Source organism: Lutra lutra, chromosome 3 (assembly GCF_902655055.1).
Source record: "Lutra lutra chromosome 3, mLutLut1.2, whole genome shotgun sequence".
In the NCBI taxonomy this organism is placed as follows: Eukaryota; Metazoa; Chordata; class Mammalia; order Carnivora; family Mustelidae; genus Lutra; species Lutra lutra.
In genome coordinates, this window is record NC_062280.1 from 141,488,251 (window position 1) to 141,503,772 (window position 15,522).

The 15,522-nt window shown below is 35.4% G+C and overlaps 2 protein-coding genes across 2 annotated transcripts in view; one reads left to right on the forward strand and one right to left on the reverse strand.

Moving 5' to 3' along the window:
• RB1 (RB transcriptional corepressor 1) overlaps positions 1 to 15,522 on the reverse strand; it is a 154,868-nt gene that overhangs the window by 52,885 nt on the left and 86,461 nt on the right. The gene's annotated exons all lie outside the window — the stretch shown is intronic.
• Positions 3,637 to 5,742, forward strand: LPAR6 (lysophosphatidic acid receptor 6). Its single transcript, XM_047723418.1, has one exon. It carries the CDS (start codon positions 4,342 to 4,344, stop codon positions 5,356 to 5,358), a length of 1,017 nt encoding a protein of 338 aa, XP_047579374.1. The 5' UTR covers positions 3,637 to 4,341; the 3' UTR covers positions 5,359 to 5,742.

Here is a 15,522-nt window from a genome sequence, read left to right on the forward strand (position 1 = left end):
AGAAAAATCTCTCACATTTAAATTTTTTAACTGTTCTATACTTTCTTTTTAAACTTTTAAAGTTTAGGTATCATTTACATGTAATAAAACACTAAGGTAATTGTTTATTAGTTCCATCAGTTGTGACAATTTTAAAATTATCATCTGCTTTATATACTTTTTGGAAGCAAGAAGGGTATAAATGAATAAATAGTTGATTCATTCATGAGTTGATCAGTGACAGGCTACCAGGGAGAAAATGGACAAGGGTGAGACTGGGAATAAGAAGACAAGATAAGGCATTATAACAACCATAGAGATAAGAATGACAGGGTTAGCCCAGAAAGGTGGCAGTAAGAATAAAAATAGGGCAAGATAAAAATGATACTGCTATCAAGGTTAGAAAATAACCACTATGAAAACGAAGAGACAGTAAGAGTGGCTGAGGAGCCTCTTTACACATTATTTGTTTATAGTGGGTGTCCATTAAAGATTTACTTATTCATCCAACAAACTATTATAAGCCTATTTTGAATCAGGCATAAAAAGGTCAGATTCTTGCTCCTCAGTTTCATAGCTGTAGCAGAAATTCAGTCAAGAACTCACAAGTTGTCCAAATCTTTTAACTTCTAATACTTAACTACAAGAATACTCTCTTTCAACCTGATAAAAAATGAGTTCTGCAACTAAATGACTTATACTATTATTGGTAGTGAATAAAACATCCACTTTAGAGGCTAGCTGGCTATTTACCTGGCTTCTTTTTTTTTTAATAGTGTATTTTTTTTTTAAGATTTTATTTATTTATTTGACAGACAGAAATCACAAGCAGGCAGAGAGGCAGGCAGAGAGAGAGAGAGAGAGAGAGAGAGAGAGAGAGGAGAGGGAAGCAGGCTCCCTGCTGAGCAGAGAGCCCGATGCATGGCTCGACCCCAGGACCCTGAGATCATGACCTGAGCTGAAGGCAGAGGCTCTAACCCACTGAGCCACCCAGGCGCCCCTTTACCTGGCTTCTTGATGATAAAATTAAAATTTGAAAAGTGAAGACTCACATAGTGAGAATAACTAAATTTCAACTCAGTGGCATATGTTTTTTCAGCCCCCTCTTAAGTTCCACTCAAGAATTAAGTTGATTCACAGACTTACCTTTCAGAATTGTACAAATCTCATATTAAAATAACGGTTTGGTCTGAGGCTATCAAATACAAAGCACCTATTAAATATACTCAATTCCCTCTATTTATTTAACTCACTTTATAAACAGTTACTATATATTTTTCAAATCTTAACCTAAGGAATTTTCAAGGTATCTAATTTCACTTTGGTTCCTTAATTAGAAGTCAAATGAAATATCTTGAAAAATCCAACATTTAATAATCTTCCCTGAAGCAGAGGGCCCCTCTGGTACTGTTCTTTTCCTCAACAGAAACAGTGTTCAAAAGTAAAGTTTATGATTGTGATTCATTCATCAGCAAACATGTGAGTACCACTAAGGGTCAAACACTGTATAAGAATTAGAAATACAAACATATACTAATATACTGATAATAACAAAAAGCTTAATTCAACAAATAGTGATCTAAAAGCAGCAATAATTCAAAAATGAAAAACCAGAAATGAATAACTAGTCCAGTGAATAACAACATCAATATATGGAAGAATATTCTAATGTAGAATTAATACATTTTAATTCTTTGTTTGAGACAATGCCATAGTCAAAATGAAAGCAGAAGTAAACAAGGTCAGGGCACATGACTACTTATTATTTAATGATGACCAAAAAGCTTATCAATTTAATAGATTACTAAGAAACTATAATAGAAATTTTTTCTCAGTAAGAATACAAGCTTATTAACTACTTATTTCATTACTGTTCACCTGTCTTCTAATATGAACACTACCGCTTTTTCACACCAGTGCAATACACAAAGAATTCAGCCCTTTAACGTTTAAGTTTATTGGTTATAAATAATACTCATTTTTTGGCGTCACTACTATAAATTTCCCAGTCAAAACAATAAAAAAGAACACAGAATATAATTCAGGCAGGATTCATCAACAAACAACAAAAGTTGCTAAACTTAGTTTTATAATTTAAAAAGGTATAAAATCAGCATAAAACATATTACTGCAACATATTACTTTTAAATTAGGTAATTTAGGAAGAAAAAACAAATCACTCTTCAATTCCCTAAATCTTCTTAACAGATACTTCGAAAGACAGAGTTTTGGCCCAAACTGAATGAAACCAGAGAATAGCAACAGTGAACAGTAACTGGATCTATCCTTTTCTGAAAAATGGTAGTTTAGAGCAAGAAAAACATGTATGTGTCCAGAGGTTGTGGTATCTTCAATCCTCGAGGAAATAACATCCATGTTCAATTATCTCCATCCTGTACATACTTTATTCTTCCGAGTTCTTTGGACTTTAAAAAAATGAGTATCCCTTAGATATAAATATATTCAGAAACAACTCATAAGAGCTTTTAAATGAAGACAAAATCAGAGCCATACACAGTTAATGTCATATTAAGAGGGTAAGAGACAGGCTCAGGGTAATGAAAATAAAATAATGATCCTAAAATTTATCCAAGTAGTACAACTTTTATTCTCCAAAATGTATTTCAATCGATTTAGGGAAAAAAATAGTTTGTTTAAAAAGATGCAATTTAGTTCTGTGTGTAAGTAAGATAAATACTACGCCAAACATGAACATTCTTGAATTTATTCTTTTTTTTTTTTTAAAGATTTTATTTATTTATTTGACAGACAGAGATCACAAGTAGGCAGAGAGGCAGGCAGAGTCTTGAATTTATTCTTTGGTGAAAGTGAGTTATTTAAAAGTCAAAAGTGCTGGGGCGCCTGGGTGGCTCAGTCGGTTAAGTGTCTGCCTTCTGCTCTGGTCATGATCCCAGAGTCCTGGGATGGAGCCCCACTTGCCCCTCCCTCTCTCTGCCTCTCTGCTACTTGTGATCTCTGTCTCTCTATCAAATAAATAAATAAAATCTTTAAAAAATAAAATAAAAGGCAAAAGTGCTCTAAAATGTTAACTCAATTTAAGAGGAAAGAATGTTAGAAAACTGCTTATCAAAAACAGAAGAGATGCAGGATTGGAGCCATTCACAATCATACCAAATTAATTCTTGAGGAGCAATTATGGCAAACAGAAGCCAGAAGTGGCAAAATCACCACCGGTCAGTCAAGTATCTTTTATGCCTAAAGATTAAATTTCTCTTTTTCATAAGTCGTTAAACAGTTTTTTTCAATGCTGTATTAAGATGTCACAATTTCAATTTATAAATAAACACTCATACACATTTTATTTCTTTTAAAAAAAGAAATTTAAAAAGTAATATTCCAAACACAAAAGCAATCAAATAAGAGAAAATAGGCTTAATACTGATTTCTTATTCCCAAATAGAAAGAAAGAAAAGAAAGGAAAGAAGGTGGCCAAGATCCCAGAAGCAATTCTGCATAAAAAGAGTTAAAGGGCAGAGGCTTAGCTCCAGAGCCAGTGACCGTTTGCAAGCCTCCTAGGTATACTCCCAGAAGACACATTATCAGATTAAAGGCAGAGTAAACAAACGGGGCTGAAACCTTTCTTTGTCCAAGCCCAGCCTCTTCTTCCTGTGATGTCATACTACAAATCTAGCAAGCCTTTCTTTTCCACTTCAGAGAAAGCCCATCTCACAATACATCTGGCAACGGAGGAAAAGGCTTCGATTCAGCAAGAGCTAACACGCTTAGGAATTTATTTCGGAAACTTTTAAAGACTCTTCTGCTTACCAGCATCTGGAATCCACTGCAGGAATACCAACAAGGAAAACTTCATTTAAAAGGAGCAAGAAGTGAGACCAAACTGGAAATGTTTAAGTCTCTGAAACTCTGCACTGAAAGCAAAAAAAGACTGCTGCCTTCATCTTAAATATTCTGGAGCGTAAAGAAACTTTAATTTGGGGAATATTCATCTTGACTACTGAAATACAAGTTTACCAGATGAGTAGCTTTATTCCCATCTCAGAACACAGCTTTTCTTTAAATTTATAATCCAACAGGTTGGCTTCACTGACTACATTTTTCTCAAAAGTTGTTCGTCGGTTACCTAAACCCTGGGTTCGTGGATTTTCTGGATTAGAAAATGAGAATATCTTCCTGTTGAAGAACCAAGTGGAAACTTTACAGCAACGAATTTCATGTTTCTTGCTGAGATTTCAAAGAAAAAGGAAATATTTATAAAACCATCTAAAGATACAAAGAATTTGCACATACTTTGGAGGTTATAAAGTGATCACAATCTAAATACCAAAGAAGACTGCAGCTGACCAAAGGACTTCAATTCTGTAAATTGGACGTGCCTTTATAATGGTAAGCAATAACAGCTCCAATTGTTCCTATGATGACTCCTTTAAGTACACTTTGTATGGGTGCATGTTTAGTATGGTGTTCGTGCTTGGGTTAATATCCAACTGTGTTGCCATATATATTTTCATCTGCACCCTCAAAGTGCGAAACGAAACCACAACATACATGATTAACTTGGCAATGTCAGATTTGCTTTTCGTTTTTACTTTACCCTTTAGGATTTTTTACTTTGCAACACAGAACTGGCCATTTGGAGATGTACTTTGTAAAATTTCGGTGATGCTGTTTTATACCAACATGTATGGAAGCATTCTGTTCTTAACCTGTATTAGTGTGGATCGGTTTCTGGCAATTGTCCACCCATTTAAGTCAAAGACTTTAAGAACCAAACGAAATGCAAAACTCGTGTGCATTGCTGTATGGCTAACTGTGATAGGAGGAAGTGCACCAGCAGTTTTTTTTCCATCCACCCACTCTCATTTTTGCTTTGAAAAATTTCCAGAAGCCACATGGAAAACGTATCTCTCAAGGATTGTAATTTTCATTGAAATAGTGGGATTTTTTATTCCTCTAATTTTAAATGTAACTTGTTCTAGTGTGGTGCTAAGAACTTTAAATAAACCTGTTACATTAAGTAGAAGCAAAATAAACAAAACGAAAGTTTTAAGAATGATTTTTGTACATTTGGTCATATTCTGCTTCTGTTTTGTGCCTTACAATATCAACCTTATTTTATATTCTCTTATGAGAACACAAACATTTGTAAATTGCTCAGCGGTGGCAGCAGTGAGGACCATGTACCCAATCACTCTCTGCATTGCTGTTTCAAACTGTTGCTTTGACCCTATAGTTTATTACTTCACGTCGGAAACGATTCAGAATTCAATAAAAATGAAAAACTGGTCTGCTAGGAGAAGTGACTTGAGATTCTCTGAGGTTCACAGCACAGAGAACTTTATTCAACATAACCTACAGACCTTAAAAAGTAAGATATTTGACAGTGAATCTACAATATAAACTGCCAGAAATGAAATCACTGGGACTACACTGGGAATCTCTAAGTTCCTTCAACTGTGAGAAGTGTTTTCTTGGACAACTATTTCTCCACCTCTGAAAGAAAATAAACACGTGGACATTTTAAAGTTATTAGTATAAAAATTATATTCAAAGTGTTAAGCATTAAAATGTATTCTATTCTTGTATACATACCATTTTATTTTTCTGAGCCATTTTGACCTGTACCTTCCTCTTCATTAAAAAAATCCCTAAAAGGCTTGTTCAAAGTCTAAAAGTGACTATGACTTAAATCATGTGATGACCATGTGTACTGTTTAATTTCTTAGCAATTTTAAATGATTTATAACAAAATAAACGTTTTGTGTACTTAATATTTTTATTCAACATATATCTAATTTCTATTTCAATCTGAATTGAAACTACTAATCATGTTTTCTGAACTATAACATAAATGAGAAAGGAGAATAATTTGAAATAATCAGTGGTTTTGGAGGGTCTTTTGAAAAAAACAGCTTAAAATCCCTTCTCTAGAATAACAACACACTATTTGGGGATCTCAAGCAGTTACAGATAATATTCAGGCTTTTGTCTTTGTAGACAATTCATAAGAACCATGTGCTACCTAACCATGTAGTATGTAGGCTTTAAAATTATTATTTTGATCTATTTTCTAGATATAACAGCACTCAATCCCAAAATAATAAATGCCACCAAAATTGAGAGGGAAGAAGCAAACAAAATGCTGTTTTGCTAGGTACATTTAAAAAAAAAAATACTACTTCGAGGTACATTTTAAAGGTATATTTTGTATATAAGTAACCTGTATATGCACCTTAAGTCAGAAATACCACAGATAGTAAGATAGTGAAATATAAGACTTGGTGCTTAGAAAGTGATCAATGAATATATTACTTCCCTTTTCTCTTTTTTTAAAATTTATTTTTATTTTTTTTGTTAATTTTTTAATTTTTTTATTGACATATAATGTATTATTAGCCCCAGGGGTACAGGTCTGTGAATCGCCAGGTTTACACACACCCTTTTCTCTTTTGACCATTGAAAGTCAAATATTGAACAGCAGAAAATATTTCCACTTAGGCAAAATGTTAATGTATAACAAAATAATTTATAAAGTAAAAACACAGTTCCTTATGTAAAAAGCAGCAAAACTACAGGGCCAAATAATTCAGTACAACTACATTTTCGTTTTCTTCAACACAGAAAAGGTATTGATTTGAGCTATAATTTAGTAGATATTAAGTACCAACTACACTAAAACTTTTTCATTTTCCAACATGTATTTTCTTCCAAATTCAAGGAGTTCTCCAAAGTTAACTAAAAATGAATGCTTTTTATTTGAGAAAAATGACATAAATAAATTCAGCATTCAATGGATTTTGATTTTTACATCTAATCTTTCAAGTCTTGAACACAACTTTGGACAAATTCTCTCTTTATTTTTTAAAGCAACAGAAGTTTATTAAGTGAAGATACAGAAGAAGCTCTCAAGAGTGAGAGGGGTCCCAACAGGGTTACCATGGGCAATTACTCTTTTTTTTTTTTAATATTTTATTTTTTATATATTTTTATCTCCAGGGGTACAGGTCTGTGAATCGCCAGGTTTACACACTTCACAGCACTCACCATAGCACATACCCTCCCCAATGTCCATAACCTCACCCCCCCTCTTCCAACCCCCCTCCCCCCATCAACCTGGGCAATTACTCTTAATTTAAATTTGTTTTTTGCTGTTCTCTGGGTTTGGGCTTCAGTGATTTCAGACAAATCATAGTCATTTGTTAGATCAGTAATCCATTTTCAATAAAATAATGGGGGAGGGGGAATTTTCTTTAGGTAGTCATGGTTTCTTTTAGATAAAACCAAAAGCAAAATAAATCCTTAATGTCTTCAATTGGCCCTACAGTATACCTTTATTTGATATCCCTCTTTAGAAAACAAATAAAAATAGCACTTTCAAAAATAACAACTTAATGATGTAGAAAAAAAGGGGCTGAGAATTTGTAACGGAGATTTCTCTCAGTTTCCCTGGCTTAAAGATCTGTGAGCAAGATCTCAAAGTATAGCTATTACTTTAAAATACAAGCAATAAACAGTTATTAGATATTTGTTGTTAACTGTGATTACTGGAGACATTTTTGTTGCCCTCTTGTCAACAGAAAGATGAATCAAAAGTTTTTAAGATTTTTCACGAAGTAATAGCTAACAGATTACAAATACTAGTATTCTCTTGAACTTCAAAATCCTGGGTAAAGCTTAACTACACGGTCAGTGTAGTTAAGTAGTTGAGTGTACTAAAGTTATTTTCCTTTGTTAGCATTGCACGTTATGGTAAATTACATACTCAGAATTTTCTCTGTCTTCTTTTCCCAGAAAACCTCTTGAGAATACTTAAGAATTTTACTCCTTTTACTTAAAAGTGATAGTACAAAGTCATCCTTCTCAAAAAACTATGCCCACTGTTTTTAACATGTTTATAAAAGATTTAACTGATCTTCTGTTCCACATTAAAGCCCTTCAAAGGAACAAAAGATGAGAATATTTTTAAGGTATGGAAAACAGCTCTCTAGGATCCTAATGACTGGTTCTAAACTCAGAAATGAACTTTTCTGGGAAAAGAACAATTAAGTAACTAGTTTATCAAAAGAATGTATGAAAATATATGTGCTATACATAATATATATACAAAAAAAATTAAAGAACCTGGACACACTACTTCATCAGGGAGTTTTGACTATATTCTACATTCAAAATACTGAAAGTAGATTTGAAGTATAAATTTATAGATGCTGGTATTTAAAGATTAGTCACACAATTGAGGAATATAAACTATAATAATCTAAAACTTCATATCCCAACTGAGAAACATTTAATTTATGACTCGTATCTAAAGCAACTGTTTTTTGGTTCAATAATTTTGGACCCCTAATGAATGAACCTGATATGTAATCTCTTATAATTCTCAACATATTAAGTTACTATTGTCAGCAGAATCTTTACTACTTCCCAACACCCAAATTTTTTTAGTACTTACATGTCAATCCAGCCCAGATGCAAGTAAGGGAAGATAACCTGGTGCTCTTAGTTGTGAATAAATATATACAGAATTTTAAAAGTGCTTACTAATGGATGAATCTTAACATAATCCTAAGGTAAAATGTTTTTAAAAAGCTCTTTTGGGCTGGGCGGGAAATAAAATTATCCATTTATAACATGATTTCCAAGAAATAAATTCTAAATTAAAAGGAACTAATGGGGACGCCTGGGTGGCTCAGTGGGTTAAGCCTCTGCCTTCAGCTCAGGTCATGATCTCAGGGTCCTGGGATTGAGTCCCTCATCCAGCTCTCTGCTCAGCAGGGAGCCTGCTTCCCCCTCTCTCTCTGCCTGCCTCTTTGCCTACTTGTGATCTCTCTCTGTCAAATAAATAAAATCTTTTTTAAAAAAATAAATAAATAAAAGGAACTAATGGACAAAGTTAAGGGCACAAAACATCTTTAAATAGACCAGACTATTTAATGGCCCACAATACTTAATTATAACATTTTCCAGAAATCAACATACACCTTTCCTAAAATCACAAATTCTTAATTACCTATTTAGTCTTTCTTCAACCTTTTTACCTGATGTCTGCTACCCATTTTCTGACAGTCAATTTTACAAAAATACAAAGAATTATCAATTAAACAGGGCAACTGATCAGGATAATAGAATAGTATGAAATTAACTCCTGGCCAACTTCTCTATCAAGTCTTCCCCCTTCCTCCTGCTCTTAAAAAAGATTTACTCCAGGGCACCTGGGTGGCTCAGTTGGTTGAGTGACTGCCTTCGGCTCATGTCATGATCCCGGAGTCCTGGGATCGAGTCCCACATCAGGCTCCCAGCTCCATGGGGAGTCTGCTTCTCCCTCTGACCTCCCCTCTCATGCTCTCTCACTCTGTCTCTCTCTCAAATAAATAAGTAAAATCTTAAAAAAAAAAAAAAAGATTTACTCCAGTAACTCCTTAAAAGGATACAAAATGATCTCTCATCACACTGTGATTGAAAGTGCTGAAAGCAGTGGCAAAAACAGAATCCAAGACATAAGACCCCAGAAGTAGAGATAATTCATGAACTTAATAACCACTCTTCAAACTCAAACCTTACTTTACTCATATAGCATCAATTCATCAACTAATTTTTTTAAATAATTAAAATTTAAGTAAAGAGTAAGAATGAGAAACAAGTATGTGTTACATACTTAAAGCCAAATTATAGTTAAAAGCCATAGGGCGCCTGGGTGGCTCAGTGGGTTAAAGCCTCTGCCTTTGGCTCGGGTCATGATCCCATGATCCCAGGATCCTGGGACTGAGCCCCACATCGGGCTCTCTGCTCAGCAGGGAGCCTGCTTCCTCCTCTCTCTCTGCCTGCTTCTCTGCCTATCTGCGATCTCTGTCAAATAAATAAATAAAATCTTTAAAAAAAAAAAGCCATAGGGTGTATGTGCTGAGTTCTATTAACCCTCACATCAAAATGACTTCTGGTAAATTCACAATTTAAAACTAAAAGAGCCTACAGCTCATCTTAACTGAAGAATTAATGGGCTAAGTAACTTGCATAAGGTCACATAACAAGTTAAGGTAGAGCCAGGAGAAGAACACGGGGTTTTTTGTTTGTTTTTGACTCGTCTATTTCTTTAATGGTGGTCAGGGAAGCAGCACATGCAAAGACCCTTGGTATACTGAAAGAACTAAAACAAAGCTAAAGTAGCTGGAGAGGGAGGGTTGAGTCCTTACATGTACTTATAGGCCATAGTACAGCCATGTTAAGATCTGAGGAGATGTGGAAAGCCCTGAAGAATTTCCAGTTAGGAGAGACATGATAAATTTGCATTTCAAAAAGCTTCCTCTGATTACAGGGTAGAGATGCATTTGTCTTCAGCAAAACGAAAACTGTCACAATAAGAGAGATATATTTATTCAATTTTAACTAAAAGAGCTGTTCTAAACCTTTATTTTATATTCTTTCTCCCTTATAAAATGGCCTTTCTTTTTTGAAATGATGCTGATGAAAGATGGCAAGAATATTTTAATGTTATCACTTTATAAAATTAAATGAGCAACCCTTGTGAAGAAATTGGTACATTCATACACTGCTGATGAGAACAGAAAATGGTATGACCCTTATGGACAAGAATTTGGCAATATCACACACACACACACACACACATTTACTCTTTAAGCCAGCACTTCATTTCTAGGTGTATACCCTGAAGACATAATTTCAATAATGAAAAAACACACGTACAAGGTGCAGCACTATTTGAAACTGTAAATATTGGAAACTACCTAGAAGTCCAAGCATAGAAGATTGGCTGAATAAATTGCAGCACATATACAATGCAGTACCACGAAGCTGTCATAAAGAATGAGAAAGAGCTCTATGAACTGGTATGCCGAGATTTCCAGGAAGTGGTAAGTGCAAAAAGTAGTGTAAGATACTTATGGTATGCTATCTTTGGTATAAAAGGCAAAATAAGACAGCATACATATATTTGCTTATTTTCATCAAAAGAAATATAGAAAGATAAACCAAAAAGCAAGTAATAGGGGTGACGAACAGCACAGAAAGGACATGGAAGATTATGACATTTACCTGAGTCTAAGATTCCAGGAAACATGTTAATGTTACACATCAGGAATCAGAAAACTCTTTTCTTCAAGGGTAGAATAGTGAGTATCTTAGGCCTACGGGCTATAAGGTTCTGTTGCTATTTCTCAACTCTGCCTTACAGCATAAAAGCAACCACAGACAAAACATAAGTGAATGAGTGTTGCTGTGTTCTGATAAAACTACAGAATCAGATGGTTGGCCTGGCAGCTGTATGTGCCACTTCTTGTTCCACATAGTCAAAAAACTAAAGCCAACAAGGATGGGAAAGAAAAAAACAAACCCAATCTAGAACTACATCCATAATTAGTACTCAGCACGTAATAGCTCTCAATCACCTGTTGAATGAATGAATCTTAAAATTCTATTAAAAGACGGACGTGAGTTCTAGTGGGTAGGGGGCGCCTTGATCTCAGGACACGGAGATCATGACCTGAGCTGAAATCAAATAGTCAGATGCTTAACCAACTGAGCCATCCAGGTACGACCCTCCCCCCCAACCCTACTCCCTACCAGCCCCCCCCCCCTTTAAATAATCATTGTCACCACTGTTACCATGTTATATTGGGACTACTACAATTACATCCTCGGCCTGCTTCCTTTTTTTTTAAAGACTGAATTTATTTATTTGAGAGACAGGAGGAGAACACAGAGGCAGAGTGAGAGGGAGACTAAGAATCCCCACTGAGCAGAAAGCCCCACACAGGGCTTAACCCCAGGATCCTAAGGTCACAAACTAATCAGAAGGCAGACATCCAACCGACTGAGCCACACAGGCACCCCCTCAGCCTGCTTCCTGTTTTGTTCCCTTCAACCATCCAGGACAGGTCAACCAGATTTACCTATTAAATCACCACTTTAGGGTGCCTGGGTGGCTCAGTGGGTTAAGCCGCTGCCTTCGGCTCAGGTCATGATCTCAGGGTCCTGCGATCGAGTCCTGCATCGGGCTCTCTGCTCAGCAGGGAGCCTGCTTCCCTCTCTCTCTCTGCCTCCCTCTCAGTCTACTTGTGATCTCTCTCTGTCAAATAAATAAATAAAATCTTAAAAAAAAAATCACCACTTTATACCAATCACTTAATGTCCAGGTTTTTTTTTTGGGGGGGGGGGGTTGTTTGTTTTTTAGAGAGGGAAGAAGAGGTGGGGTGAGGGGCAAAGGGAAAGGGACAGATCAGTCTTCATGCCCAGTGCAGAGCATGAAGTGGGGCTTGATCTCACAAACCCTGAGATCATAACCAGAGCTAAAATCAAGATTTGGAGGCCCAAGGGGACTGAGCCACCCAGGCGCCCCTGTCCAGTTTTAAAAGTTGTCAGATTATCCATTGCTTGAAAGAGAAAGTCCAGTTTCAAAGTTCAGCATTCTCCAAAATACAGCCCTGACCTCTCAATTTTTTGGTGTATCTTCTCTCTCCCAAATAAGATTCCTCCACTCCTGGATGGTCTACTACATGCCCTGTGTTCCTAACTGGAATTTTATTGACTCTAAACATTTAGGCACATGACACACTAACTGCCACACTCCCTACTCCAATCAATAAAACTCCCTGTGCCCTTCTTCTCTGATAAAATCCTTTTCATCCTCCAAGGGCCAGTTCAACTCCTAAACAAAATCTTCTTTGATAATGCTTATTGTCTGTATCATTTATTTGGTATTTTTTTCTTCTGCCTTTGTTACTTATCTTTTTATCTTCCTGACACCTCAAGCTCCTTGAGGAAAGGGATTACGTTCTGTACTTCTTTGTATTCTTTACAGCATCTAACATAGGTTAGATTTATTTGTTATAGTGATAGAGGGAGCATGGCAGGGCGGAGGGCCAAGGGAGAGGGGGGATCCTTAAGCAGACTCCCCACTAAGCACAGACACCGCCCCCCCACCAACATGAGACTTATTCCCAGGACACTGTGATCATGACCTAAGCCAAAATCAGAGCTGGCCACTTAACTGAGCCACCCAGGTGCCCCTGAAGGTTAATTTTTAATAACCAATATGTATTTACTTATTATAGTACCTACTCAGGATATTTGTCAGGTAGTTCTAATAAATGTCCTATATTTATACACAAAAATGTAAAGAAAATAAAGGTGCCTCTTGTATCATGTATGGTACACTTAATTCTTCAAAAGCCCAAGAAAGAGAATAAAGTTTCCTTTGTTAATACTACTCTATGACCCAAGAATTCAACTCTTGCAGTTATCACCATAAACTTGATTTACCTTAAACGTTACTATTGAATCCCCACCTTTAGATGAGGTTATAGAGTTGTTAAAAGAAACCACTGTGTTATTTAAGACATTCTTTATGTAACTATGGATTTCTTTTTTGGAACAACTATATTCTAGACCTGTTGTATCCTAGAATTTTTCCCATTTTTTTCTCTCTGCACTCCTGTTTAATTCTTAGATCTCATAATTTCTCCCTTCTTGATTTTGTTTTTTACTTTGCTAAATCATATTCTCTGGTAATTTTATTTCAAAAAGGATAGTCAAGAGATAGACCTTCTGAGTCTTAGATGTCTAAGAATTGTTTCATTTTACTCTCCGGTTTGACATGTAGTTTAGACATAGAATTCTAGGTTATCAGATATCAGTACTCCTGCTAAAAACGTTGATGCTGATCTGGATCTTACTACACTGTAAATAATTTACTTTTTTCTTGCTGGAACCTTTTATGATTTTCTCACTACATTTGGGATTCTGAATTTTTCATCAAGATGTGTCCACATTCATTTATCCCACTTGGACCTATGAACCCTTTCCACTGGACCTTCTGGTTTTGAAATTTTTTTGTTATTTTTTTTAATCTGATATTTCTTTTGGCAATGGATATTAACCGAGATTACCCAAAAAATACCAAAGTTAGGGCAACATAACCTCACAGCACAGTAATTTGATGCATTTTCGTCTTAAGCAGAATTACCTCTCCTATATCATTTTTTCTTCAAATCTGTTATAGAAGTCTATAGATTTATCTAATTTACCTAACTTACCAATTTATAGATTTACCTACTTTTCTGCTCTGCTTCTCTTATAGACTCAGCAGAAAGCTGTATGTATGTGTGTGTGTGTGTGTGTGTGTGTGTGTGCACATGCGTACACATGTGTGTGTGTGAATACACAAAAGTTGGGGTGGGGTCAGACTTGTATTTGTATAGTTTGTACACTTCACAAAAGCACAGGGCTTCGGCATAAATTCTGCCTACCAAATCAGGGGTATCTGTATCCAAAGGGGCATCTTTTTCTAATTCATTAGTACAGAGGAATGTGAATTTTCCTGATTCTTAGAGGCTAGCATGGACTGAGGTGGGGGACTGGTCCAAATGTTTCATGGACCAACGTTCTCAAAATATAGTGGCCAGAGCAGCAACATCAGCATTGCCTAGAAAAATGCTGGAAATATAAATTCTTGGGCACTACCCAAAAAATTTGGGGTTGCACCCACCAATCTGTGATCTGTGTTTTTAACAAGCCCTCCAGGTCATTTTGATGCATGCTCAAGTTTGAGAGCTACTGGCGGACAGCACTTTTTAAAAAAAATTCTCCTGATTGCTGCCTTACTCTCTATAACTGCTACTTTGAGCTTGGAGGCTAAGACTCCCACTTCCACCAGAGCCCTTTCCTGTGTGTATTCAGAGCTGTGGTTTTATTAACTTTGTTCAATCCTTCAATATACCCGTCATTTACTTTTTATCCTCAAACCTGAATCAACCGCTCAACTTCCCTCCATAGTTTTTCTACTTTATCGTCTCAGTATTGCAGGATTTCTCCCCCACATGTGCTTTTTATTTTTCCTTTCTGTAACTTTTGGAGGGGTTTGGGGGGAGGAAGCAGGTAAAGGTGTGTGGTTAGTTTGCTATTTCGAACCAGAAATATTCTCATTTTTAAAAGCAATTTCACACGTGATGTGATAAGCACTGCGTGTTATGCACAACTGATGAATTGTTGAACACTACATCTGAAACTGATGGTATATTATATGTTGACTAATTGAAATATAAATACATAAATAATAAAAGTGATTGTACAGTATAAATTAAACAAGAAAACATTATAGTACTTAAACCCTTTTACTCCTGCTGAAAAATAATATGCAAAAGGCTTTTTCATCAAAACAAAGCAAATCCATTAATTACGAACAACATAACTTTCAGTTTACTTTCTTTAAAAAATGCTAATATTTTAAACTATTTAACCAATTATTGTTAGATCATGTTTTAATAGGTAAAAAAAAAAACTATGAATCACTTTATTACAATTCTTTATTTTAAAATAAAGAACTTTCATTTCATTATATGAGTGTAAAATATTCATACTGGACTAAATTTAGGCTTTCCAGAGGAAAGGATTTTATGTATAATGAAAAGCAGTTTATTGAAAAAAAAAAACATTAAAATAGCACTAAAAACTATACTTTTGGCTTAAATGTCACATATGTGATTTTTGCTCATGGCCAACATAACTGGTTTCAAAACTGTTGGGCAAAAATAGCTATATTTTGTGTTGTGC

Bases quoted from the DNA above. Each gene is read 5' to 3' on its own strand.
- LPAR6 (XM_047723418.1), top strand. From the start codon at position 4,342: ATGGTAAGCAATAACAGCTCCAATTGTTCCTATGATGACTCCTTTAAG.